We start from the raw sequence: 26,131 nt of genomic DNA, 5'->3' as shown, positions 1-26,131 counted from the left end.
GTGCTCTGGATCTGTTGTGAGCATATGTCTGTCTGATACCAGGATAATTAGATACAGTGATCTCCACTTTATGAATAGATGTGGGAACACTTACAGCTCAGATTTATTTACAGCGTGGGAATAATTTTCCTATGTTTGACCATCATGAATTGATTGTCATGACAAAAGGGATCCCCTGGGTGGAGAGGAATTTAAAGAGGCACACAAAGATACGACAAATGTTATTTGATGTGAAGAAGTTGTGGTCACAAATCTTCAAGATCAGTCAAAGTGAGAATTCTTGATCCTGCTGACATTTAGGTATTTAGTGCGCTTCCCTGTGGCGTTTGCTTTGCACTTCAGCTGCCAAGCAGATGTCTTTGAATTTATTTTGATGTAGTCTCTGTTGGGGGTGCTCTTTTCCTTTAATGTTCATCCATTGTGGCTCCATCATCTAACCACCAGATTCTTGTTTGGTTTGTCCAAAAAAATTGCAATTTCTTTTTCACAGTAATTTGTTTCAGAAAGTAGAAAAACAGATTTTTTTCTGTATTAGATAGTTGTATTTGAAAAGTTAAGGCTCTATATGAGACGCTGCAAACTGACATATTGGTGCCTGCAAGTTGGGTTGTATTTTCCATGTTCAAGTGAAAAGTCTTTATGACTGCCCTCTGCAGAGTTGTAAAGTGATGACCCCATTGTAGTTACAAAAATATGACCTCTTGAGTTCCATTTGAGGACAATTAGATGATCATCAACCTTCTTAGATGAAGGAAGACTTTCATGACTCTGTGGCCACCAGGAGATGAACATTTATTCCAGTTGTAAATGTGTGTGTACAGGGCTGTGCTGGAAAAATGCTCAACTTTCCAGGGTTTTATACTTACTGTTTTATTTTCTGTGTCTGTCATCCAGTTTGTGGAACGTAACGGTAGACATCATCATAGAAAGGTCATGAGGTTCGGCAGCTCTGTGTTCGGTTAGACTCGACAGCTAAGAAGACTCATTTTTAGTCGTTTCGCCAGTTGAAGTAGAAAAACCACTTTCGATCAGGTGATTCTAAATGTAAACAAAGTCACATGTTAAAGAGTAGGAGCTGCGTCTGTCTAAACTCAAAGTGTCAGTAAAGTCATTATTGTGTGGAATATGTATGGAGAGACAACGAATAACTTCATTTTTAACACCATGTGTCACATTCAGAGGTCTGAAAGGTACCTGAGGGTGTCTTAGTTTTAAACTACATGATTGTGTTTGGTAACATATCAAACCAACGAACCAGAAGTTTAACATTTTGAGGTGTAATTGTGAATTTTCTGTAATTATCTATGAATATGTTTGAGGTAACACTCTGCTGATTATCACAATATTAATTTCAGCCACATTGCCCCCCTTTTGTTGGCAGCTATCGCCATAGTAACCACAAGAAATGGGAGTTACACACCCCGAGGTGCAGAAGCTGGGGATATGAGGACAAGCCCAAGGGGAGTGTGTGCGGTTTTTGTGTGTGTGTGTGTGTGTGTGTGTGTGTGCGCGTGCGTGTCTCCTCTCTCTCACCTCACTGTGAAGTCGGCCGACAAATAAACCAATTTGTTTGTTTTGCTGATGTCGCCGGGCAGCATGTTTGGGCAGGCAGGTTGGACCATACCAACTGAGGGAGACAGGGGGAAAGGACTTGTGTTTGTATATGTGTGTGCACACACACACAGACACACACACAGACACACACACACACACACACACACACACACACACACAGAAAAAGTAGTTTCTTCCTAGACTAAAGGAGGTGACATAATTGCCAACCAATCCTCTGCTGCAGAGTGCGTGTGTGTGTAGGTGTGTTTGTGTGTGTGTGTGTGTGTGTGTGTGTGTGTGTGTGTGTGTGTGTGTACGTGTGTGTACGTGCGTGCGTGCGTGTGTGTGTCTTAACAACAAAGGCACCATCAGTAGCTAAATGTCAGCAGACACCTTCAGCCCTTTGTGTGTGTGGAAGAGGTTGACCTGCTCCTCTTTGAAACTAATAAGCTGCTTGTCTTTGTGTGTGCGTGCTATTCGAGACAGTGTGTGTGAGCCTGTGTGAGTGTGTGTGTGTGTCCTGCCAATGGGGAATAAGCAACCAGTGTTTTCACAAACTGAGCGGCGGGGAGGACCACAGACGAGGACGGGGGCTTGTCTGAGAGGAGCATGAAGCTGAGTTTGTCAGCTTTATACTCCCGCTGCCTGTTAGCATTATGCTCGGTGAGTATGTTTTCATGTGCCAGATATCAGGTGCGTGCGTGTGTGTGTGTGTTTGTACTAGCTGATTTTCTGGATCTAATTAGTCTAATTGGAGAAATGTTTCACAGTTCTTTGGCTCCACTTATTTGTTTCTCTTATTGATGGATGAAAGGGGTAAGTGTGAGTTTGGATTGTACAGCATTTTTAAATTAACTTTGGCACAATGTGAAAGTTCTAGTTTATTTTTCTAACTAGTTGTTCCAGTAGTACTGAAACTATCACGAGGACCATGACTTACAAACAGTAATATAACTCATAGTGGCAATAGTAGCAGCAGAGTGCAATACATAATGTCATTGTGGTTCCTCTGAGTGCTGTGCCATGTGCTTCTTACTATGTGTGAGTGCTGTTTGCTGCGTGTCTGTGCACACATGATGGTGATGACGTGATATGATGAGCCATGCTGTACTTGAGACAAACTGCTGACTGTTTCTGTCGACATTAAATTGAAGTGAAGTGGGTTATATGATACCCTCTCCAATATATTTTGTATCTGCTTCAGGTTAAACTAAGATTATGTTGTGGCGATAATGCACAAAAGTGTGTGCGGATATAAAAGAATAAAGGACTTAGTGTAGATGAAGAACAGGTGTTTCCTTAAAGAGACCATTACATATTATATCAGAACACCTGGAAGTATATTAATCCATTATTCCGTTTACAGGGAGGCTGCGTTTAAAGTCTTTGTTGTTTGTTATCTACTAATTGTGCATAAAGTATTGTTGCAGTTAGCAGTTTGATAAATTTGTGCACTAATTTAGAGCAGTGATGAATTATTGCATGGATGTTTGTCTCAGTATTTCAGCAATTGTAGCTACAGCCTTCATGATTTTAATAGATGTCTGTCAATCTAAGGCAAGAATTGTTTGTGGTCATGCTATCTCCATGTGTGAAGTGAAGTGCTTGCAAAGATTGGCAATATGTAAAGGAATGCAAACTAACTGAGATATGACTGTAGAGTGTTTCATTAACCACAAAAGCTTAAGACTTCTATGGGATGTTCTGTTCACGCTGCACATTCAGAACCATTCAAGGTCAAAAACCTGCTGCTTCTCTGATGATGCTGATGTTTTTCAGTCAGCACTTTGCTAACAAATGGCAGTCATTCAGTATCACCAGAAGCATCTACTGTTGCAACATATACAGTAACTATAGAAGCTGTGAAATAAACCTCTGAAGTGACTTCTTTCAACTTGAGATCTTGCATTGTGCATCTGCTTCGATGTCTTTTGCTTCTGTGTTTTACTTGTAAGTACAATGTGATGTGTTCTCTACAAAGATGTCACATTGCAGCAGCAGTATTAGTGGTGCCAGAGTAGCAGCATGATAGGTATCATTCGTATAGTATTAGCAGTACTAGCATCAGCAATAATTGTAGCCTAGGTAGTGGTAAAAGCAGCAGTATATAGTTACTTTGATTCATATTACTAAAGCAAAATACCATCAATTAATAAGTCATGATGTATTACAAACTGAGATATCAAGCAGTGTATAAAGTGATAATAATCAGCTCTGCCTTGACTGTATAAGCTGCAACATTAATGTGGTGCTTACATGTTAACGCATTATTATAGGCAGCTGTGGCTCAGAAGTAGAGCGGATTGTCTACTAATCGGAAAATCAGTGGTTTGATCCCCGGCTCCTCCAGTCCCCATGTTGAAGTATCATTGGGCATGTTTATCATTTACCACTTACTTACTTACACATAGTAAAGAAGCATCTACTGTTGCAACATAAACAGTACCTGTAATAGCTGTGACTAAACTTCTGAAGTTACTTCTTTCAACTTAAGATCTTGCATTGTGCATTGCGCAAATTGCTCCTGATGGCTGTTCCATTGGTGTGTGAGTGCGAGTGAATTGTTACTGAGTAGCAGGTGGCACTATGTATAATAGCCTCGGCCACCAGTGTGACTGTGTGTGTGAATGGGTGAATGTGATATGTAGTACAAAAGCGCTTTGAGTGGTCGGAAGACTAGAAAAGCACTATCCAAGTGCAGTCCATTTAATAGTTATAACCCCAAATTTTAATTTATATTTTTGTGAAATGGACCATTTTGCATAGTAAGTACTTTTGGTACTTTATGTATATTTTGATTCTAATGTTAAGCAAAAGATCTGAGTACTTCTTCCAACACTGGTGTTAGTGATAATAGCAACAGCAGTAGTAGAAGTAGCAGTAATAGTAGGATCAGTAGTATTATCAGCAGCACCAGAAGTAATAAAGCAGCTGTACTGTAGCTGTAGTAATACTGACATGAGAAACAGGGACAGCAGTAGTAGTATTGCAGCAGTAGTGTTGGTGATAGCTCACAGCAGCAGTAGTCTTATAGAAATATCGGTAGTTCAATCATTAAACAGTGTTGATCTTGTTATTTAACTTTTAATTATTTACTGACACGTTTCCGTCTGATGAACTGGATTAACTCAGTCTGCACTTTAATGAACTGACTGCACTAATGAAGCCACGCGCTGCAGACAAATTCATTTCCTCCATCGTTTCATGCGGTCGAACATAAACTGTGATGGGGACTTTCCACCCAGACCTTCTTATTGTGCATGTAATGGTTTTACTGGAACTGAAGCCAGCACAGTTAGCTCTGTTTTTCCAGAGGTGCACAGGACGGGCCCGTAAATCAACTAAACTGCGTCTTCAACTTACATACATTTATAATTGTACTGGATGTGCCATGAGGAAAAACGGTTACATGCTCCTCTCTCAAATTTTATGACAGCCAGAGGGGGAAGTGTGTTATTTTAACACCTTTTGACAAGTAGTTTGCTGCTTTGTAGCCATGTGTACTTTGTCTATCGCTCAGATGGGAGATGTTAGCGTTAGCATATTTGGTTTTCTTTTTTTTTTCTTTGCTTCTACAGTTGGAAACACAAAGGAAAGGAAAATGACACTGCTCAACATCAAGTAGGCAAAAAGATGCCAAAAAGCTTTCACAGTTTTGCTGTCCAGGGAAAATGTCATAACTCTAAAATGTTCTCTGCTCATGAATCTGAGACCAACAGCCATTTTTCAGCTTGACAACCCTCAGATTTTTAGTTCGAAAGATTCTTTAATTTTCCGACCATTTTCCAAGCGCACAGAAAATCCTTCTCAGTGAAGGTAAAACATAAAAAGCACAAACACTGGAGTTAGGTTTTCACCTGACTATGATGAAATTCTAAACTGTGAAATGCAAAGTTCAAATGTATAGGGAGAAACAAGCTTGATGTGCCTGCATATGAGCTTCTTCCTGTGTGTGTGTGTGTGTGTGTGTGTGTGTGTGTGAGGGTGCGTGTGTGAGGGTGCGTGTGTTTCCACCTGTGTGGAGGTGAGTTTCAGCCCTGACTCAGCGTGTTGTTACTGTAAACACCTGCTTACACACCTGCTGCCTCCAACATGTGAGTGTGTGTGTTTGTGGTTTCCCCAGGGGAGTCCTTGGGCGTTTCCTCTTGGTTGAACTGTGTGTGTGTGTGTGTGTGTGTGTGTGTGTGTGTGCTTTTATGGATACACAGCTCTTTGTATTTTAGGGATTGTGTGTGTATTTTACTTCTTGTGAATATATCATTAATCATCTTCCATAATTTTGCTAATTGCAGCATATAATAAAAAAAAACTTAGATACCTGAGAATACATAAAAAATGTACCAGTTTAATAAAAATACTTTTTGTGTGTCTTTAGCTTTTAACAACTGCTTGGAGACTTTTTGTTAATTTAATCCGACCAAGAATTCAAAATATTGTTGTATGTAGCAGGACCTTGTGCAGCATGAATGCAGCTGGCAAGTCACTAAAATGTTCATGATAATAATGATGGTGTTGGTAGTTATGAAACCAGCATGTGTTTGTAAGATAAAAGGCACTAAATTGTTATAATGACAGTCAAATGAGACCATCTTTGAAACAAAATTGAACCACATTTCTCACAAGTCCCTTTTCTTTTTAGCATTTATTGTTCTCTCTTTATCAGTACACAAACTTTTCCACTCTAGTCAACTGTAAGAATGTCAACCTGTTTTTTTTCTCTGAACTTCACAGTCAGCTTAAAAACAAGGAGTTGCTCCACTCGCTCATGTTTCAAGGTTTCATTTGCTCAACAGCTTCTTGGCAGCAGTTTGTGCACGAGGAGAGAGCTTTGCACTACCTGTGTGGGATTTAAACCAGCAAAAAAGCACATAGAGTGAACCTGACTTCTAACTTCAGGACAGGGCTGCAGAGTATGCTGAAACAAGCACTGTATTGCGATTATTTTGACAGATACTGCGCTTGTGATATGAGATTTTTTTTTTTTTGCATTAATGGGGGTCTGTACCAAATAAAAATGTTCCCTTACGCCTGGAGTTTGATTTGTAGGTAGGGGCATCTCTGTAGCACTATGATGTGTTTTTATAATGGTATGCTGTGACACATTTTACCTTTATCAAAAATTTGTAGCTTTTGTGATAGATATGACACTTGGCCATATAACGATTTTGATAATATTTCCATTGAATGTGCTGCCCTACTTCAGCACGCTTTCTTAATATTTGTCAAAGACTTTTTTATGGTTTGGGTTATATATCATTTTATTATTGTCAATAATTTTGATTTTGGTAGCTAATTACATATTAAAATACTGGATTTTTAATGATAGCTTTGGCAATCCCCTGACCTTTCCTATAACACCAACATGAGGTTTACAATATGGTTTCGAGTAGAATGTCCCAACAACTATTTAACGGATTGCCATGAAATTTGGTACAAACATTCATGTCTCCCTCAGGATGAATTGTAGCACCATCATTCGTGGGGGACTGAAGCCTATTCCAGCTGACATTGGGCAAGAGTTGGGGTACACCTTGGACAGGGCGCCAGACTATGACAGGGCTGACACATTGGGACAGACAACCATTCACATTCACCAATTAACCAAGCCTGCATGTCTTTGGATTGAGAAAACCTATGCTTACTTGGGAGAACATGCAAACTATGCACAGAGGGGTTCCCCCAGCCCGGGTTCAAACTAGGGACCCTCTTGCTGTGAGGCGACAATGCTCAACTCTGCACCACACCACAGTGCCGGCAGTAGCACCATCATGAAGTTATAATATGTCCTATACTTTGGTTTTTAACCAAATACCTGTGAAATCAATGACTCTCTGCTGAACTTTATGCTTTCGTGTATTTTTTGTGTTTTATCTGTGCTAATTAGCATAATACTAACACTCAACTAAGAGTTAGCGAAATGGGTAAACAATCCTGCAAAACATCAGCATGTTAGTTGTCATTGTGGACATTAACAATGTTAGCCTTTAGCTCAAAGCACAGCTCTAGTGCAGCCACACAAAGCCTCTACCATGTCTGTAAACTCTTGTAGAGTCTTTTTGGTATTTTGCCTAATCACAGACAGTACTGTTGTGGTTATTCTGTCATCAATCTTTAATCCATATTCTTGTATTCCTGCTACTATTGGAGAGAAATGTTAAGACAGGTAGACACAGACAGACAGAGAGAGATGTTATGGTATGCATGTTCGTTATGTTGATCTTCCAGTGGCCTGGAGTCACATGACAGAAACCTCTTTCTCTCTCTCCTGTTTTCTCCTGCATTCCTTGTCTCCCTCTTCTCATCGAACACTGCTTTGTATGCTCTCAGTTCTCTGTCGCTGTCCTCTCTCTCTTCCTCTTGCTCTCTGTCTCTAGTGTTGCAGTGTGGAAATAATAAAATCAACTCTGTTTCCTTTTTAGGTGCTGGATAGATGCAACTCTCTCTTTCTTGCTCCCTCTTGCTCTTTGTCTTCCCCTCTCTCGAATATTTGTTTTCTATCAGTGTCACTTTCCTCTGCTCTTAATTCCTTGTTCTTTCCTTCTCTCCATCATTTTAACTCTTTTCTTCATATTTATGTCACTGCTAGCACTCTTCTCTCTCCCTCTGTCTCTCCCAGTCTCTGTCTTTGTCTTTGTCTCTGTCTCTCTTACTGTATATGGTCATAGAGGCTCAGCCTGGCTGTTTCTGTACAAACTTACTCAAGGTTATTTTACAGAGCAGAGTTGTTCTCTGATGCTGCGGTTGTATGCAGGCATATTTGTGCATTATGTGGCCAAAAATATGTGGACACCTGAGCATTTTACCCATATGTGATTGTAGCTCATATGACTAGCTCCCAAGCTTCTGGTTTCTGCAGGGATTTGCTCTCGTTCAAACACAAGGCAGACCAGTCAAGTGTTTCCACACCAAACTGGGAAAACCATTCCTTTATGGAGCTGGCTTTGTGTCTGTGGGGATTGTTATGTTGAAACAGTAAAGAGACAAACACTGTTGAAAGTTGGAAGAAAACTACTCTTTAAAATATCATTATGTGTTGTAGCTTTAAGATTACCTATAACTGGAAGGTAAAGCCATATAAAGCAGACCAAAAGTCAGGGTGTCCACATACTTATGGCCTCATAGTGGAATTGATATTCCATAAAAACATATACCCAAAAGCCATTGTAAATCTAGCGCAACAAGTGACAGTTTTTGGAGTCATTACATAATCTAGTTGTGATTACATCATCAGTTGCTATGGTGACTTCACCCACAGAGGCAGTGTAAGTGTGTAAAGGAAGGATTTATATGTAGATTACCCACAGTGCTTGACTCCAAGGTCAAGGTTAAGAGCAGATGAGCTTGACGTCAATGCAGGGAGTCACAGAGGGTGCAGCCGGCAATATGTTTATGTATGACTGTCAATAATTCATGGGGAGCTTATAGTGAGGTTATACAGCTGTCACCAGGCTGCTGCATACATATTTTACAACAATCTAATGTACTTTACTCAGAGATGAACGCAGGACTGTGGTTGCGAGGTGTACCTTATGTGATTCTGATCTCAAACCTGCATGGTCCTCATTTGACCATAATTTGCTGCTTTTACTTTACCTTTACTTTCCCTATATTTACTTCCCTTTAAGTTTGTTGACTTCGGACTAAATGTTAGAGAATGGAGCTTATGACAGAAGAGTTTGACCCTAAAACTATTATTACTATTCCAGTTCTCTGCATGAAGCTGGCCAACAGATAAGACTGTAGTTGAGCTGAGCTTCAGCTTCCAGATGTGAGTGTGTGTATTACATCTGCATTTACGCCCATTTTAAAATGTGATCCAACTGTGTGCAGATACATTATCTGGACAATGACATTTGATCCACAGACCTGTGCCTGTAAACCTGGTATTAATAAGTGTTTTGTGGTTCTGCCCACATGACATGTTTTTTTCCTGTATCCAGATACAGATCACATGCCATTGTAAGAGCTAAATGGAGTAATAAAGCCTGACTTCTAGTACATTTATATACCAATATTATCAGCTGTTGGGTTATCACGAATATATCAGAGTCTCCATGTGGGAGAGATTCAAAAAAAGAAATTCAAATGTGTCTTACAGCACAGCAGGCCCCGATTGCAAAAACAAGAGAAAAAGAAACATACAGAAAAAAACACCAAAAAGAAAGCAAAAGAAATACTTAAATTATGAAGTTCTGTAGATAGTGATGAGTTCACGGTGTGTGCGACATATACATCATGTCCAGTTTAGACCATGTGCCTCCACTGTTGATGATCTTTAACTCTAGGGATAAACTGAAGATTGAAATCTTCTTTTATAGGTTTATTTTCCCTTATCTTTATCTACTAAAGCCATCTAAAAACTCACTGATTTATCTTAAAAATGACAAATAAATGGTCTCTCTGAGGTTAAAACAAGAGAGAGGTGTCATGTAATGAAAGTTTTATTAACATCAACTCCCATGTGGATGGAATATTTTAAGTGTTTGTTATTTATTGTACTCACTGGAGCTCATGTTTTTATAGGTTTACATTTCTTAGCAACAGTATTCCAAATTTTTTTTTCATCTCTCGCCTGGGTCAAACTGACAGAAACTGTTAACTTTGTGTGTGTGATTCAGAGAGTTTGAAGTCAAAGGTTTCATCTTAGCCTCTTGCTAAACCGCTTTGATATAAAACATGTTGTCAGGCACCATGTGTGTGTGTGTTTGGATGAGCAGGAAACCTACTTACACCAACTGTCTCTGACCTGTCTTTAACGGCCCGTGGCAACGTCACCCAAAGAAAGAGACAGACAGTTTGGAAGCAGGCGGCAGAGGAATACCATAGCCTGAGTCATCCTTCCTTCCTTTGTCTCTATTTAAAGATCTTCATCCCTCCATCCTCTCCAGCTGCTTCTTCATTCCTGTCCCTGGTAGGAGAATGGGGAAGGATTTTTGTTGCCTCTTTACAACTTGGATCATATTGTCATAGTTTCATAGTTCGTTTTTATCAGTAATAATAACGTTGTCGTAACCAAGTTAACCATAAGAAAGGTCAGACAGGTCCGTAAACACAAGCAGTCAGAAGAGGAAATTCTCTATTACGCTCTGCAAATTTATTTGCCAAAAATTTGGTAAAATCATCACCCAAACTGTCTACAGTGAATATCCATCACGTTCACAGGCAGACTTCCTGCTTCATCTTTAATAAATTAGTCATATGAATCTGCAATAACTGATCGATTACTTAAATAAAGATAATTGTTTGTGGCAGCACTATCTGTGAAATGCTTCCTAAGGAAAAAAGCACAACATTTTTTGTGATGAAAATCAAAAACACAGGTTTCTCTAACCATAACTAGGTACTTATTTAATTGAACCCAAACCTAAAACTAATCATAGCCATACTGCTGTGACATCATAAATTGGATTCATTTTTCAACAATGATATATTACAGTTTTGGACGACACAGAAGAAAGATGATGCCAAACGATGGATGAGAAAACTAGAAAACAATGCTGCCTGGTTTGTTTGATGTCAGGCTGAATTAAAGGGTAGCTTCTACCTAGGTGGTTTACAGATTGTTGCATCTGTATCCATTCTCTTTCGGAAGTAGATTTTAAACTTATAGGTTTTCTGAATGGGGCCTGGTTTACAGTTCATGACAAATCAAGCCAAGTTTCTGAATGTCACTTTAGAACATTAGCTCGCTAGCTTCCTCTCCTCTTTTGTTTGCAATAGTTCATTAGCTGGGTTAACCAAACTGCTAATGAAATTCTTTGAATTTCTGATAGAGGCATCAGATCAGACAACGTAGTGTTATTCTAAAGAGCGTGGACAAATTAAGTATTTTTGCCATTTTACTTAAAGGATTTGTCATCATTCACAAGAAGAAAGGTAGAATACAGAAACTTAAAAATTCATTTGACAGTGTTAATCTTGTAGTTTTCAATACTGTTGCTCGTGACCAGACAGACTGACAGACTGACAGACAGACTGACTGCCCATCTGGCTGTCTGATTGAGTGGAGATTGCTACACAGAGCTGTTACAGTGTCTAACAGAACAGCTCGCTGACTGACATGTTCATTTCACTTAGACTTTCATCCCTGATAAAATAAAGTCAAGACGGTTGGTAGCTGAGTGTGTGTATATGTGGAATGTGTGTGTGTAAGTGTGTGTTTGTGTGTGTTTTAGTGTGTCACTTTAAGAAGTTAGTATTTTGAAGACAAGGTCAGACCTCCCTCCATTCATCCCTTGTTTCTGTCTCAGTGTCTCTTTTTCTCTTTTCAAAAACATTTGCCAGCTCCTCTTGCTCTCTGCAGGGTAGTTAGCTCCCCTACCAGAGATGCTAATTATTACCATGTGCCTCGCCTTCACACTACTAGAAACACACACACACACACACACACACACACACGCACAGTGCTGGCATCGTCACCGATGACGTCCGTGCCCACCGTCGGTTTCTTGATCCGAGCCAGTTAGTCACATCTATGTGTGTTTAAGAAGGATTTGTCAAGTCAGCCGCGCAAACAGCTTTCTCCGTGTTCGACAAATCCGCTGCAGATTTAGCGTCACTCAGGTCTGTTTCATGCGTCTCTCACTGTTTGAGTCAGGAGATGCTCTTCACTCTGATTTCCTCTGAATTTTTTATTCTTTTTACTTAGTCATCCTCCAGTCACAGAAATCCTGAGATTGTTCCACAGCTCATCTGTGGTCATCTGCAGTTTCAGTTACAGCTGTCACAACATTTCACGTCTGTGTACGAAAGCACATTAAGGCTTTTTAAATGTTTGAGAATGAATATTTCCTTTTTAATGAAGGAATTCTTTGCATTTTGAGATTTTTGTGCATTAAGTGTTTAAACTGGTTTGCTTAAAACAATAAACACGTAATGTGACACACTTATCCAATTATAGACAATACACAAAACCAAAAATTACACAAACAACAAGCATTACATGGGCATTCGAATAAAATGAAGTAACACAAACTGTATATGACATGCAAGTTTCCTGTCTTAATCTTGATTTTTCACCTACTCCTTCTCCCTTCACATCTCGAACACACATCTGAACTTGCTCCTCCTGTTACAACTTCTCCTCTTTTATATCTAGTTTACCTTTTATCCATTCTCATTGTCCACCAGCTTATCTTCTTCTTTTCCTCCTCTTATCGTTTTTGACTCAGGACAACATTTCCAAACTGGCTGAGCATCTCCATCTAATGCACTCATGTTCCTTAATCCCAACTGATGGGACCTCCCTGTTTCAAATTACCAGTTTTATAGACAGGTCTTAATGGTTATTCTGCACAGAGAGCTCCATCATGCCACTCTACACATTACAAACTGCATTACCCATGTCTCCTCTCTCTCCTCTGCTTTCACACACCGCACCATTTTCTTTTTGTGTCTTTGGCTTTTGATTTGCCATCAAAGAATATTACTGGTTCTTCTGTAAGCTCCTAAACTCCAATTCCCATGATGCTTCTGTTTTTTGCTTTCTGTTCTCCCCTCAAGTTGTTGCCTTATGTCATGCAGAAAGTATTTGACTCGTAGCGCTTGTTTTACTTCACTTGGAGTACAAGTTGGGTGGAGTTAAGCATATTAATGACACTGTCAATCAGAAACAAGCACTCAGCTGACATTCATTTACTTTCCAGTGAATTCTCCCAAAAAAAATCTGGCTCTCTTTTCTAAAACTTTCTTTGTAAATGTGACAAACTCCTCCCGCCTGGTATCCCCTGGAGGATAAAACAGAACGCCAAGAATCCTTTTCTAAAAGAGCTATTGGATTCAGATGTTGTGCGTGGGAATCTGCTGATAGTACCTTTAGGTAGGCTTGATTTATCGCTTCACTCGGGGAGATCAGTCAGCAAGTTTTGAGGTGGTTAGTCACACCGTGAAAGGTGAATTAAGTGCATCTGCAGTACTCTGAGTTCCAAATTTATGCACATACACTCACACATGCACACACACACACATACATGCACCATCTGGTCTTGGTTGAGTGGAGAGAATGACTAAGCATAATGCGATCAGCTTTCTCTCTGACTGTTTTGTGTTGTGATGTCTTAGATTGCAGCTTTTTGTGGAATATATACATTCAGGGCAGCCGCAGTGTTTCTTTGTCATTTGTTTCCTTAAGTTTGTTTCTTGTGCATCTTTTTGTACAATTGATAGCCTTAGGTTTGATATTTTAGCTTTAATATATTAATGAGCGTTGAAACAAAGTTCAATTCAACTCAGTTCAATTAAACAACATGCATTTGTAACAATGGACATGCTATATTCTGTATGACTTTATAGGCGCCAAATTTACATTTAAAAGTTATATAAAAGAACATAGAGAGTAAATGTCTCTCTCTCTGTTGTCTCTGGCAGGTGATATCACACAGAAGGGCTATGAGAAGAAGCGATCCAAGCTGATTGGAGCCTTCTTTCCACAAACACCAGGTAAAACTGACTTTCCTTCACCTTTTAATGCAGCAATTTTAATATGGCGTTAAATATTTTTTGACACTTGACACTTTTCTTTTACTATGTTTATTGTTATGCACCAAAACACCAAGGCAAATTCCTCATATGTAAAACATTTCTTGGCAATTAACCTGATTGTAATTCTGAGTTTGCTCAACCAAATTGATCTGAATGCTCTTGTGATTCTATTCCCATATATATTAAACACACAGGAGTAAAATTTACATTATGTTAAAATGTGTGTCCTAATCCTAATAGAAATTGCAAAGTGAAAAGCTTGTATTCACTACATTCTTTCATAGCTGATACATTTGGGTGTCCAGGATGTTCTTGCTGGACTTGATTATAGATGCATAAAACCTAAGTCTCCTTTTTGGGTAAAGTTGAGAGTAGTGTCTTTTTCTTTTACCTTTAAACTGGTCTCCCCATGGTGGGTAGGGGATATAGTTCATACACTATTGGTGAATTGGTGAAATCCTTGGAAATTTTGGACAATTCATGGAATTTTGATGTGTAATGAGAGTAATTGTAGCAGTAATCTTCCATGGTTAACCTTCCACGTACTGTAACATAACAGCTTATCTATTTTCTGTAGCTGTTGACATAAAGTAGCCCTAATACCTTTTTTCATTTTCACCCTGCCTTCCATCTGTCCCTCCATGTATGCTAGCTGGAACGATGTTTGAATGGAGTTTGGATCTGATATGTTTGAATAATGCGGGGCAAGTGGGGCAAGAAAAAACAATATAGCGACTTTTAGATTTAACATGTAGGGTCATGAATCCCAAAGTTTCCATACCTATGCCCCACTAAACATTTTAAATTGAACCATATTTTTGAGGTTAAGCAATTGGCATGGGCAGCCCAGGGAATTCAACCGTCACTCAGAGCGCCATTGCACACTTGATTTCATTTTAACTGCTCTGAAAGCAGAGTGTGGTAGTTCCTATGTGCAGATCATTATGTTTTTTCAAGCAAATTAACCAGTGAGCCAACCAAACTGTCGGCCGTCACTCCCCCACTCAGGGAGCTCTCCTGCTACATGTCTGTGGACTGCCCATAATATTACCCTTAACTTTTGGAGTTAAGTGTACTATACAGTTTTGTTTGTGTCACATATTGTAAGTGGTCATTGGAAAATATATAATGGGTCCTGGGTCATGGAAAAGTTTTCCAGTTTTATCCTTGAAAATGTGTGGGACCCCTGCCTGATGGCACATTGTTGACATGTTGGGGAAGTTTAACCAGGACACAGAGTAAAATCTCTTTTTAAACTTTGCCAAAAGACCAAAACTAAGAAAACTTTGGGCACTTATGTGTTGGTTTTACACAGAGAGAATTTTTCTTATAAAGCTGGCAGTGATCTTTGTTTCACTGAAAGGGCCCTGCGGGCAAGAATACTCATTTATTTATTTAGATGTTTTTGTTTTTGTCCAATATGCGCTGTTAGGGTTTGGTTTTCTTTTAAAAGGAAACTGTCGACTCTGATTTTCCTCCATAGGATATGTGTTGATTCTAGTCTTCATACATTTAATAAATCATCACCAGTTGAGTTGTTTTTGGTAACAAACCACGGATGGATGTTATTGAGTCCGACCACAAAGGATTTAAAGTCCATTTCGCAGTAAGACGCATCAGACTGACTGCTGAGGATGGGACTGAAGCGTCACAGACACACTGGCACTGCCAAAGCTATTACTGGAATATATTCTGTGTGTGTGTGTGTGTGTGTGTGTGTGTGTGTGTGGGCGCACGTTCATAGGGTGGGGGGATGTCAGGAAGTGCATTATGGGAAGGAATGAAGGGTGTGGGATGGAGAAAATGTGTGGTATTCACATCCAGGCCCAGTGGGGGGTCGTCCCTAGTTCACTATTGGGGGACCGGATGACACACACACTCCCCTGTGCGCGCGCACACACACACACACACACACACACACACACACACACACACACACACACTGTATTCTGACACTACACTGCTCATTCCTTCTCAAACCTGTATGCACCAGTAACACTTTGAACACATGCACACAGTACTCCCCTTCTCTCATTTTAAGGCCTTCTCTCAAACACACATGCACAGACTCAATCACACACACAACCAACAACACAATGCTTCCTTTCTCTCCATCAAACATATCTGTGCATGCAAGTGCACACACAAACACACACACACATGCACACAGTAACACAGTGACTCAGTTTTCTTCCCTGTGATGTGTTTCAGCTCTAAATCCTGTTAATCCGCATTGCTTGGTACACAGTCAGGCTGATATCTTTTGATTAAAGCAGTTACAGTGCTCAAAGTAATGGGTTTCCCCAGTTACCAAAGATTTACAAGGTTTCACACTATGGATTAGGTTTAGTTTACTCAGAGGGGACTTTAATATCATGAGATTTAGCTTGTGTCCTTTTAATATCAGCCATAAAAAAAGTGAAACTACTTACCAGCTATCATCGATTAATACACTAGTATACATTTTTAAGTCACAGACTAGAAAAACATCAATGCATTGATGTAAGGTCACCTGTAGGTTTTGTGTGGAACATTTTAAAGGCTCCTGGGTTTGGCTTTTTACTGCTACCATCTTGGAACCTTCAATTTACTTTGGAAAATTGCAACCTGGTGAAACATGAGACTTTAAAATGCATAAGACAATCTTCATAAAGTGACAGCTTAAAACCTGCAGTACATCCATTCATCATCTTTACCAAGCCAACCATCAGTGGTTAAAATAACATCACCATCATCACCAACAAAATGTTTTTAACGTTATGAGCATTTAGCAGTTCGATTACATGAGAGATAAAGGAATTTCTCACCATGATAGACCTGGACCGCTGTGGATACAGGCTTTTGCTGGCCTTTAAGTTTAAATGTATACTGATATTTTACTATTACTCCGAATATGACAATATTCTGAATTTGACACTGGTCACATGAACAGCATATTCCGTTTGGATATTCCAAATTAGGCCTTAATCCAAATGTAGCATGTTCCAATTAAGGCATGTTTAATATGTAGATCTTTTTTTTATTTTTAGGAGCATTCTTTGGACATGTATACATTGTATTCAAAAAAATGCATCTCCATTGGGGTCTTTACTGCAGTTTGCAAAACAGTCTCTTGCTGGTTTGAAAAACTTTGAATTGAAAAAATCCTATCTTGATTCAAAGACACACAATGACACAAGTCGCTCCAGCTGCTTCGCTTTCATCAGAGTATGCATGGCTGCTTGTAAAGAAAATTATTAGTGAAATATTCATTTTCATCAGCTATGTCAACAGCTTAGTAGGGATTTTGTCTTTGAAAAATAAATAGGGCAAAAATCAGATTATTTTGTGCATGTAAAGATAGTCACTGTTATATCCCTTTCAGACAGCACATGTGATTATGTGGATGTATGGTATCATTGATTTAATGTCCATTTCTGGTTGTAATACCAGTTCACCAAAGCTCAGAAGCCTGTTCAGGAGGAGGGTTATGAATGGGGGTCGGCTGATATATGTTGACCTAGATAGACCAGTGATGTGGGTTTGACCCACCTTACTGTGACGGTCTGAATGGGATATCATAGTCCAACATCTTCCCCAAGTCCACCAAGTAAATGTACACCAAAGGGTAACACTCATGACCCCACCAGTATCCTTACACAAGTCAGTTACTGGCCCACTGTTCCATGACCAGCACAGACACCTACAGTGACTCTCTTGAAGGGGAGGTTAACCTGTCTGTCAGCCTGGCATAAAATTTACTGAGGAGGCTGCAGTGTGATGCTCTGATAATTTGACTTTCCATGTTTTGAACATAGGAGCCAGGAGTCCATGGGCACAGACCCAGAACTTCATGCATTTATTGAAAAGTCAGACAATATCGGAAGCCGCCAGCTTCTCAGGAAGAATATTATCAACCCCCAGCTGGGTTTCTTCAGCTAGGACTGTGACCTTGGTCAGAGTGATTGGCAGGGCTTCTTTTGACTTTACTGGCATTGTCCTCCACACGTGGGTATGTCAGTTTTGTTCAGGACTTCCTCAAAATTCCTTCCAACATCCAACAATACCTTCAGTCAATGCCAGCCTAAGAACATAGACAGACCTGTCAGTTTGCTTTCGTTCCCTGGGGCTACGGCACATTAGGTTGGCAGAATGTTAGGTGTTTTTTGCTCATTGTTTGAATACCACTGTCATTTAACAATTGTCTTGCCAGAGCCTAACTCTAACATTAATTACACCCAAACCCAGACAAATTCTATCTAATTTATAACCTAAAATACTGTTTGTTTAACACGTACACCCACGACCATCTGATACATTCTTTAAAAAACATGTTTTTCATGTTCATGACTCAATTTAATATTGTTCCCACTGTTTTCACAACATCTCAAACCTGAATAGTCAGACATTACGAGAACCAGGAAAAGTCTTCCTGTTCAAAGCCACTCCTCTTTCAGGAATCTGGCAAAGCCTGCAAAGCCCTCCCTCTCTTACACATCTCATACACATTTAGATAAAGTGAAAGACCTGTAGTCATTTCATATCTTTCACTCATCAGACACCTGCTCTTGTCAGAAAGCAACATGGCACAAGCGATTCAACTTGATCAAGGAAGATTTTGCTGCTCAGTCTGTCTGGATCTACTGAATGATCCAGTGACTATTCCCTGTGGACACAGCTACTGCATGAGCTGCATTAAGAACCACTTAGATCAAGAGGATCATCAGAGGATGTACAGCTGCCCTCAGTGCAGGCAGATCTTCAAGTCAAGGCCTGCTGTGGTGAAAAACAACATATTGGCATTTGTGTTGGAGGAGCTGAAGAAGACTACAGTCCAAGCTGCTCCTGCCGATCACTGCTATGCTGGACCTGAAGATGTGGCCTGTGATGTCTGCACTGGGAGGAAACTGAAAGCCTTCAAATCCTGTCTTCAGTGTCTGGCTTCGTATTGCGAGAAACACCTCCAGCCTCACTATGATGTAGCTCCCTTAAGGAAACACAAGCTGGTGGAAGCAAGTGCAAAGCTCCAGGAGAACATCTGCTCTCGTCATCAAGAGGTGATGAAGTTGTTCTGCCGTACTGATCAGCGTTGCATCTGTTACCTCTGTTCGAAGGATGACCATAAAGGCCATAACAAAGTCTCAGCTGCAGCAGAGAGGACTGAGAGGCAGAGAGAACTTTGGATGACTCGTCATAAAATCCAGCAGAGGATTCAGGACAAAGAGAAAACTGTGGATTTGTTCCATCATGAGGAAAATGCTGTAAAAAACTCTGCTGATAATGCGCTGAAAAACACTGAGAAGACCTTCACAGAACTGATCCATATCATGGAGAGAAGAGTCTCAGATGTAAGGGAAAAGATTCAATCTCGGCAGAAAACTGAAATGGGTCGTTTCAAAAAGGTTCGGGAAAAGCTGGAGCAGGAGATCACTGAGCTGAAGAGGAAAGATGCTGAGCTGGAGAAGCTCTCACAAACAGAGGATCACACTCATTTTCTATTAAGTTACCCCTCTTTGGCATGTCTCAGTGAATCTAAAGACCCACCCAAACTCAAAGTGCGCCGACTGCGGTACTTTGAGAAGGTTACAGTGGCTCTGTCAGAGGCCAAATATAAACTGCAGGAGGTTCTTGGTGAAGAATACGCAAAGATCTCAAGGACAGTAAATGAAGTGGATGTTTTACCATCAAATCAACAGGCAGAGCCCACGACCAGATCTGACTTCTTACAGTACACACGCCAAGTAACTCTGGATCCAAACACTGCAAACGCACATCTGTCACTATCCAAGGGGAACAGAAAGGTAATTTTCATGCAGAAAGAACAGGAATATTCTTCTCATCCAGAAAGGTTTGAAGGGTGCTGGCAGGTCCTGAGTAAAGAGAGTCTGACTGGGCGTTGCTACTGGGAGGTGGAGCGGAGTGGGAGAGGACTTTTTATAGCAGCTGCATACAAGGATATCAGCAGAGCAGGACACCTCAGTGATTGCCTGTTTGGATCTAATGACAAGTCTTGGGCATTAGATTGCTGCCAAAATAGCTGTCAATTCAAGCATAACAACAAAAAAACTCGCATTCAACAGGAGGGGACCTCCAGAATAGGAGTGTACCTGGATCACAGTGCAGGTATTCTGTCCTTCTACAGCGTCTCTGAAACCATGACTCTCCTCCACAGAGTCCAGACCAAGTTCACACAGCCTCTTTATGCTGGACTGTGGCTTTCAGATGAGGCTGCTGTTGAGATGTGTTAGCTCAAGAAGACAGGAGTTATTGAAGAGCAGATATCTGCTGTCAGTCAAACGGGATGCAGGAACACTTAACCAGTATATGCATGAAAAGTAAACCATGTAAGTGAAAGTACTTAAAGCATTGTGGTGTAACTATTGATGGATGTCTAAACACTCTTACTATTGTGGAGGTAAACAATGTGTTATTTTATTAACTTAGTGTACTTTTTGTTTTTACTTTTGGGGGTTTTTAAGAGACTTTTTTTTTAAAGAAATAAGAACATTGCTTCATTTTCTATGTATGTTTGTACAGTATATAAATTAACATTCTGCTAGAGCATTGTTTAGATTTTAAATTCAATTTTCAATTTTATTTATAAAGTCCACAAATCACAGTTGACTTCAGAGGGCTTTACAGCATATGACATCCCTCTGTCCTTGGACCCTCACAGTGAATAAGGAAAAACTCCCCCCCAAAAAACCCTTTAACAGGGAAAAAACAGTAGGAAACTCAGCAATCTGAATGAATTACTATTATAGACTACAACAAACCCGAGGTGGATGGGGTAATGGGAAATGAACTACGAGGTAGGCAGTCAAAATGGCGCATTTACTGCCTGTATGTGATGCAGTTTTGCTAGATGTTTACAAAGATTGCTTGTGTTTCTACCCTTACATGCACAGGAGGTGATGAACTTGTGGCAGCAAGCAGTGTTGGCATCAATTGACTTGCTTTGCACTGACTAAATGACTTGGTTACATTGGCAGTTAATAGGCCAATTGATTAATGATTCCCATTGAACTTTGTCTCCATCTTCCCTTTAAGTGGTACCAAGTTACAGACTTGTATCCAGGAAACAGTTTGAATTTATTTGGAAACTATGGGCCCCTAGAATAAAGTGCCGGTATCTATGTTTACCAACTAATCTGCCTAACTTACAGACTTTTGAGTCTAACGTTACTGTGCTTGTTCACATATGCAGATAATGAGTACACACTTTGAACTTAACCGACCATGTAAAGTCTACATCTTCAAGTCACATTGTGGTTGACTTTGATTGGCAGTGCATGTTCAAAATCAATGACACTCCCGCACAGTGGCTTCTCTGTGAGTTGGCACTAATACAGTGGTTCATTATTCATATTGTGATTGATGATTCATATCTTTTGATTCATATCTAACAGGAAACAAAAAAAAAAAGAAAAAAAAAACAGTAGCGGGTTTCCGTGTGACATGTACAGTATGTCATCACAAAAATGTTGCTACTCACATTTGACTCCATCAGATCCTGCCAGTAAAAACAAGCAAATTGTCAGGCTGAAAGTATCGTCACCATCATGTGAACATTGCACAATTAGTTGATACTAAAATAACAATATGGGATCATAAATTTCCCACTTCTTTTGTATATTTTACTGCCTTAGCTCTGAATATGTTTCTGTAACATTACCAGGAAAAACACCAGTGCATTCTCTGTACATTTGTGTTACTTGGCTGTGATAGGCATATCTGGGGGTTTAGAGATTCTACTTTATTTATTCATGAAGATTAAAGTCATAATTAGTCATACTAGGCCTGTCTAAATGTAATGGTTGGAGAATACAAAGCAGACAAGCCACAAGCTATGTGGTAGTGGATATGTTTCACTTATACAAACAAATTTGAATTCAATGCTTAACTAAACACATTATGTCATGAAACATCTGCAGTCATTGACACAGGAGTTTGGGGTTTAAAAAGTCTTTTGTTGCTTTATTGTGCTCTGTATATTTTATGGAGTAAGTGAAACATTATCAATCTTTTCCTGTCTGTTAATATTTATAAAGATGAGGTTCAGTTGTTTGTGATCATTCGATGACTTAAATTCATTTTAACTTGATGCGTGTGTTTGATTATGGCTAGGTATTGTGTTATACGACATGTACAACATCATCAAATGTTTGGTCATCTTCTTAGTTTTCTTCACATATTCAGTTTTTTGATATTTCACCATTTGAATAATATTTTTAAAGTGCTTTATTTAGCCGAAGGTCTTGAAAGGCTATTGGGTCTGACATCAGGTTCATGATATCGATAAAAGTATTGTTGTGGTGTCATTACCAAAGTTATATTGGCACTTGCATTGAAACACTTCAAGTGACACTCAGCTGTATGCAAGCATGATGATGCAGACTCTTCGGTGCACAAACCTGTCCAATGAATGAGTTACTTGTTATGTTTCTAATTCTTGGTTAGTTTGTATTAAGTCAGTGTGAGCCTAAAAGGTACATCTTGCTTTGAAGAGAGTCAAACTTCTGGCAAATGAGATCAACCACCTCTTCCACTGTTCAGCATTTATGTACTATCCCTCTGGGAGCACTTCAGCTCATCTCTTATTCAGAGCAGGCTGTGAGCCCTGCAGCGTGAACTTTTTTAATGATTAATTAATGATTAATTCAGGCCTTTTGTTAGCTAGCTTCTCTTCACTTGTCTTTGATCCGGGAACACATTACAAACTTTGAATTATACACTAAGAACAGCTGAGAGACTCTAAAGCGGAGATAAGATTTAGTGTTTCATGTTCCTAAAATGATATTTATACTGGTGGGAAAACTTTCAAGTAATTGGAAGACATCTTTTAAAATTTTAGTAAGATTTCTTAATATGCAAATTTTCATTTCTGCTCACTGTACATGTATTGTTTTCATCTGTAAATTGAAATTTGTGTTTTAGCAAGGGCTGATAATGTGAGCCCATGCTACATTGCATGTTTCTGGTATCTTTTTCTTTCAGTTTTTAAATTAGATTATATTTTTTAGCATTATTTTGTATATATAATTGTTGTATTTTAGTGTAGTAATTGTTATTTCTTTGTCAATGGTAATTAAGTTTTGTCTTAGTTGTGTTAAATCAGGTATGTGGTCCAAAGCAAGAGTGTTTTTAGTGTAAAACAAAATCAAACCTCTAGGGACTGCAGTCCACGGGTGTTTGCTGTTACTTTTTAAGGTAGTTGAGGTGCTGTTGGTGTCAGGGTCGTCCACCTCATCCATCTCAGTTCTTTATTGGGTTATGTGTCTCTCCACCTGCAGTGGCTGACAGAAAAGGAATGAATGAGAGGCTTGTATTGATTTCCTTTAAAGTTTCACTGTGTGCGACTGCTTCAAATCGTGTTTGGAGTGTTTGTTGTAAGGAGTATCAGATGGATGGGGTACAACTGGGGAATTAACATGATGTCAGATGATTTATTTAGCAATGTCAGCTTCCTTGTTGTATTTTCCCGGCAGAAGCTGTATTGGTATGTTACAAACCACACCCGTGTGACACCTAGGAATTTCTAAAACAAACAATAAAGAATACATGAAGATATGAGTCAAGTGTCCTTGTATGAAGGGTTCTTGCAGTTAGACATGTGTGGGAAAATACCATGTGTTAGCAGCATCTTTTTTTTCTAATTTACCCAGTACACACTCCGTATTTTGGCTGTCACTTCCAACTAGCAGGATGTCTGAAGCCAGATTCAGTAGAATTACTTGTAATCTCTGGATCAGCAGTCATATGGGCTAGATGTATAAACGATGGGCATGTTCACATACCACGCATACACCATTTCCTGCATGTTAACTGGTAATGTGGGGTAAGAATGTGTGCAGCTTAAAGATAATTCAGACCAGATGTACAAATGGTTCTATAGAGCCAGCCACATGTATTATCATAAGGTGGAGATGGAAAAATAAAGTGAGAGTTGTTATCTAATAAAATAAAACAATCTTAGTTTAGGTTTTTATCCAATTTCACTGATTCATTGTAGTCTACACTGATCTGTTACATGCCTAGTTGAGACACATTTAATTCTAAAAACGTTGTTTAATCACTCTGAAGGCATTATTTGCATTATTTTTTACCTTATTGTGAAGCACCGTTTCAAGATGAATGCTATGAACTAAATCATGATCAGCTTTCTTAAGTTTAAAGATGTATCAGATAAAACTGCCAGTGATGGTTTACAGGTCTATGTGATGAATAAATAATAAATGCACTATAGATAACCTCAGCCGTGCGTAATGACAGCTGGTCCGGCGCCCTGGGAAACCCTCCCTGATGCAGTACAGTCTGTGAAATTGCACTTCTTTTTATTGACAGGTCTACAGATTGGTGGTTATTCAGAAAGTTATAAAAACAGACCTGTTTTTCTGCAGATGCCCTGCACAAGCAAACAAGACAGCCACATAGTCTGCAGTCATATCACCTGCTCTGTACTCTGGCACAGCTGAAGGCTAAGATGCTCACAAAGACAGTGCTAGAATACTATGTTAAACAGGTTTGGTGTCATATTTAACATGTTTCCCATCGTACTTAAGCACTGGATGATATGGGTGGGTATCGGTATTTGATAGATTTAAGGTATTGACAGGCGTAACCCAGTACCAACTAGTATAGAATCGTCTCAAGTCAAATCATACCTGCATTCGATCCTTTTTGTGCCGCAGTCTGATTTCGGATCGTCCTGACTCCCTGCAGGATCAGCAAACTCTCTGTTGCAGCCATCTCCGAAACTGCCCTTTTCCTCAGTTTAGCATCTGCACTATTAGCATAAGCTAATGCAGCAGCAGCTAACATCAAACATCATTAAACCATCTCAATAAACGATACCCAGCCCTTCTGGACAGTGTTGGACAAATTTAGATTATGACCTGATAATGCTGCTACAAGTCGGAGAATCACCAAAGTAATTGGAATTAATCTTTTGTCATGAATTTCAGTACCAAATTTCGTGCCATACCATCCAGTAGATGTAGCGATATTTCACAAGATAAGTGAAAAATTTGACCTGCTGGTGGCACTACAGGAAAAGTAAGAGGGTCAATAAAGTCATCAGGATTTACTGTATTTTCTGGGAACCATGAATACCTGTACGAAATTCCACAGCTATCCATCAAACAGATATGGACATAATCCAGTCTGGACCAAAGCTGTGGACTGACAAACCTTTACAAAATTGTAAATATTGCATAGTTTTTCTGTGACTAATAAATAAAAAGCCAAACAAAGAAATAAATATAAAGAGTCTGCAGACAAAAGAAGTTGAGTAAGAAGAAAGGAGAGAGAAATAAGACATTTTTAAAGAGGAAGTAGAACGAGTCAGGAGGGGGAAATCCATCCGTCCAGACTCCCCAGAGGAAACAGCAAAGCGAGGTATTTCCCAGACCTGTCATTTGTTCCGGCGCTGGCTGGTAGTCGTTATATGGTCGGCTAATCAACTTTTAGCTTTTCTCCTGAGCAGCGACGATACTCTGAGAGCTCTAATGAAGACAGACGAGGGTGAAAGTGTGAAGCTGAGATGGATGCTCATAGATCAGCAGCTCCGGAGCGGTCGTAGCTGTCAGTAACAGGGTGGTTATTATCATCAGACTTATTGATTGGTGTGTAGGGAGGTTATTTTACTCTGTGAGTGTGTGTGCGAGTGCAGGCGTAGGGGTTTGTGGATCGACCTCTGTTTCTGTATCTCACAGGGCAGGTTTGGTTCAAGAAAAAAGATTTTAGATTTGTTGTTTTTAGGCATTTATAGTTCTTTATGAATGCATTTATTTTCAATTCCACATGCAGTTTTTATCCTATAGCTTTTTATTGTTTGTAGTTTTATTTAGTTTCCCTCTTTTTGTCTATGTGTATCTGCTGAACCTCAGAATTCAACACTGCAAACACAAAAAATAGTGTCAATATGAAATGTGTTGTGGTTGTCTCGGGTAACAGAAAAAAATGCATAGTGGTGAAATGACTGCAGTTGTTTCCAGTACAAACTGAATTTCCTTGAAGGAAGTGAATTCCTTGAAGGAAGTGTGATTTCCTAGATGGAATGTGTGTGTGTGTGTGTGTGTGTGTGTGTGTGTGTGTGTGTGTGTGTGTGTGTGTGTGT

General features: G+C 39.6%; 2 protein-coding genes across 2 annotated transcripts in view; both read left to right on the top strand.

Moving 5' to 3' along the window:
* The window catches only part of LOC126382474 (disco-interacting protein 2 homolog C-like), a 245,612-nt gene that overhangs the window by 117,978 nt on the left and 101,503 nt on the right, over positions 1-26,131 (top strand). Inside the window, exon 2 of the mRNA XM_050032358.1 lies at positions 13,921-13,992. Within this exon, the coding sequence (XP_049888315.1) occupies positions 13,921-13,992 (72 nt within the window). The remainder of the gene's footprint in view (positions 1-13,920; positions 13,993-26,131) is intronic.
* On the top strand, positions 18,592-21,745 carry LOC126382843 (tripartite motif-containing protein 16-like). The gene has a single exon (XM_050032940.1). The coding sequence runs from the start codon at positions 18,597-18,599 to the stop codon at positions 20,259-20,261; it is 1,665 nt and encodes a 554-aa protein (XP_049888897.1). The 5' UTR covers positions 18,592-18,596; the 3' UTR covers positions 20,262-21,745.

Source organism: Epinephelus moara, chromosome 21 (assembly GCF_006386435.1).
Source record: "Epinephelus moara isolate mb chromosome 21, YSFRI_EMoa_1.0, whole genome shotgun sequence".
In the NCBI taxonomy this organism is placed as follows: Eukaryota; Metazoa; Chordata; class Actinopteri; order Perciformes; family Serranidae; genus Epinephelus; species Epinephelus moara.
Note: the sequence above shows the minus strand (reverse complement) of the source record. Positions and strands in the feature narration are given on the sequence as shown.

Excerpts from the sequence above, each read along its gene's own strand:
- LOC126382843 (XM_050032940.1), top strand. The coding sequence starts at position 18,597 with ATGGCACAAGCGATTCAACTTGATCAAGGAAGATTTTGCTGCTCAGTC.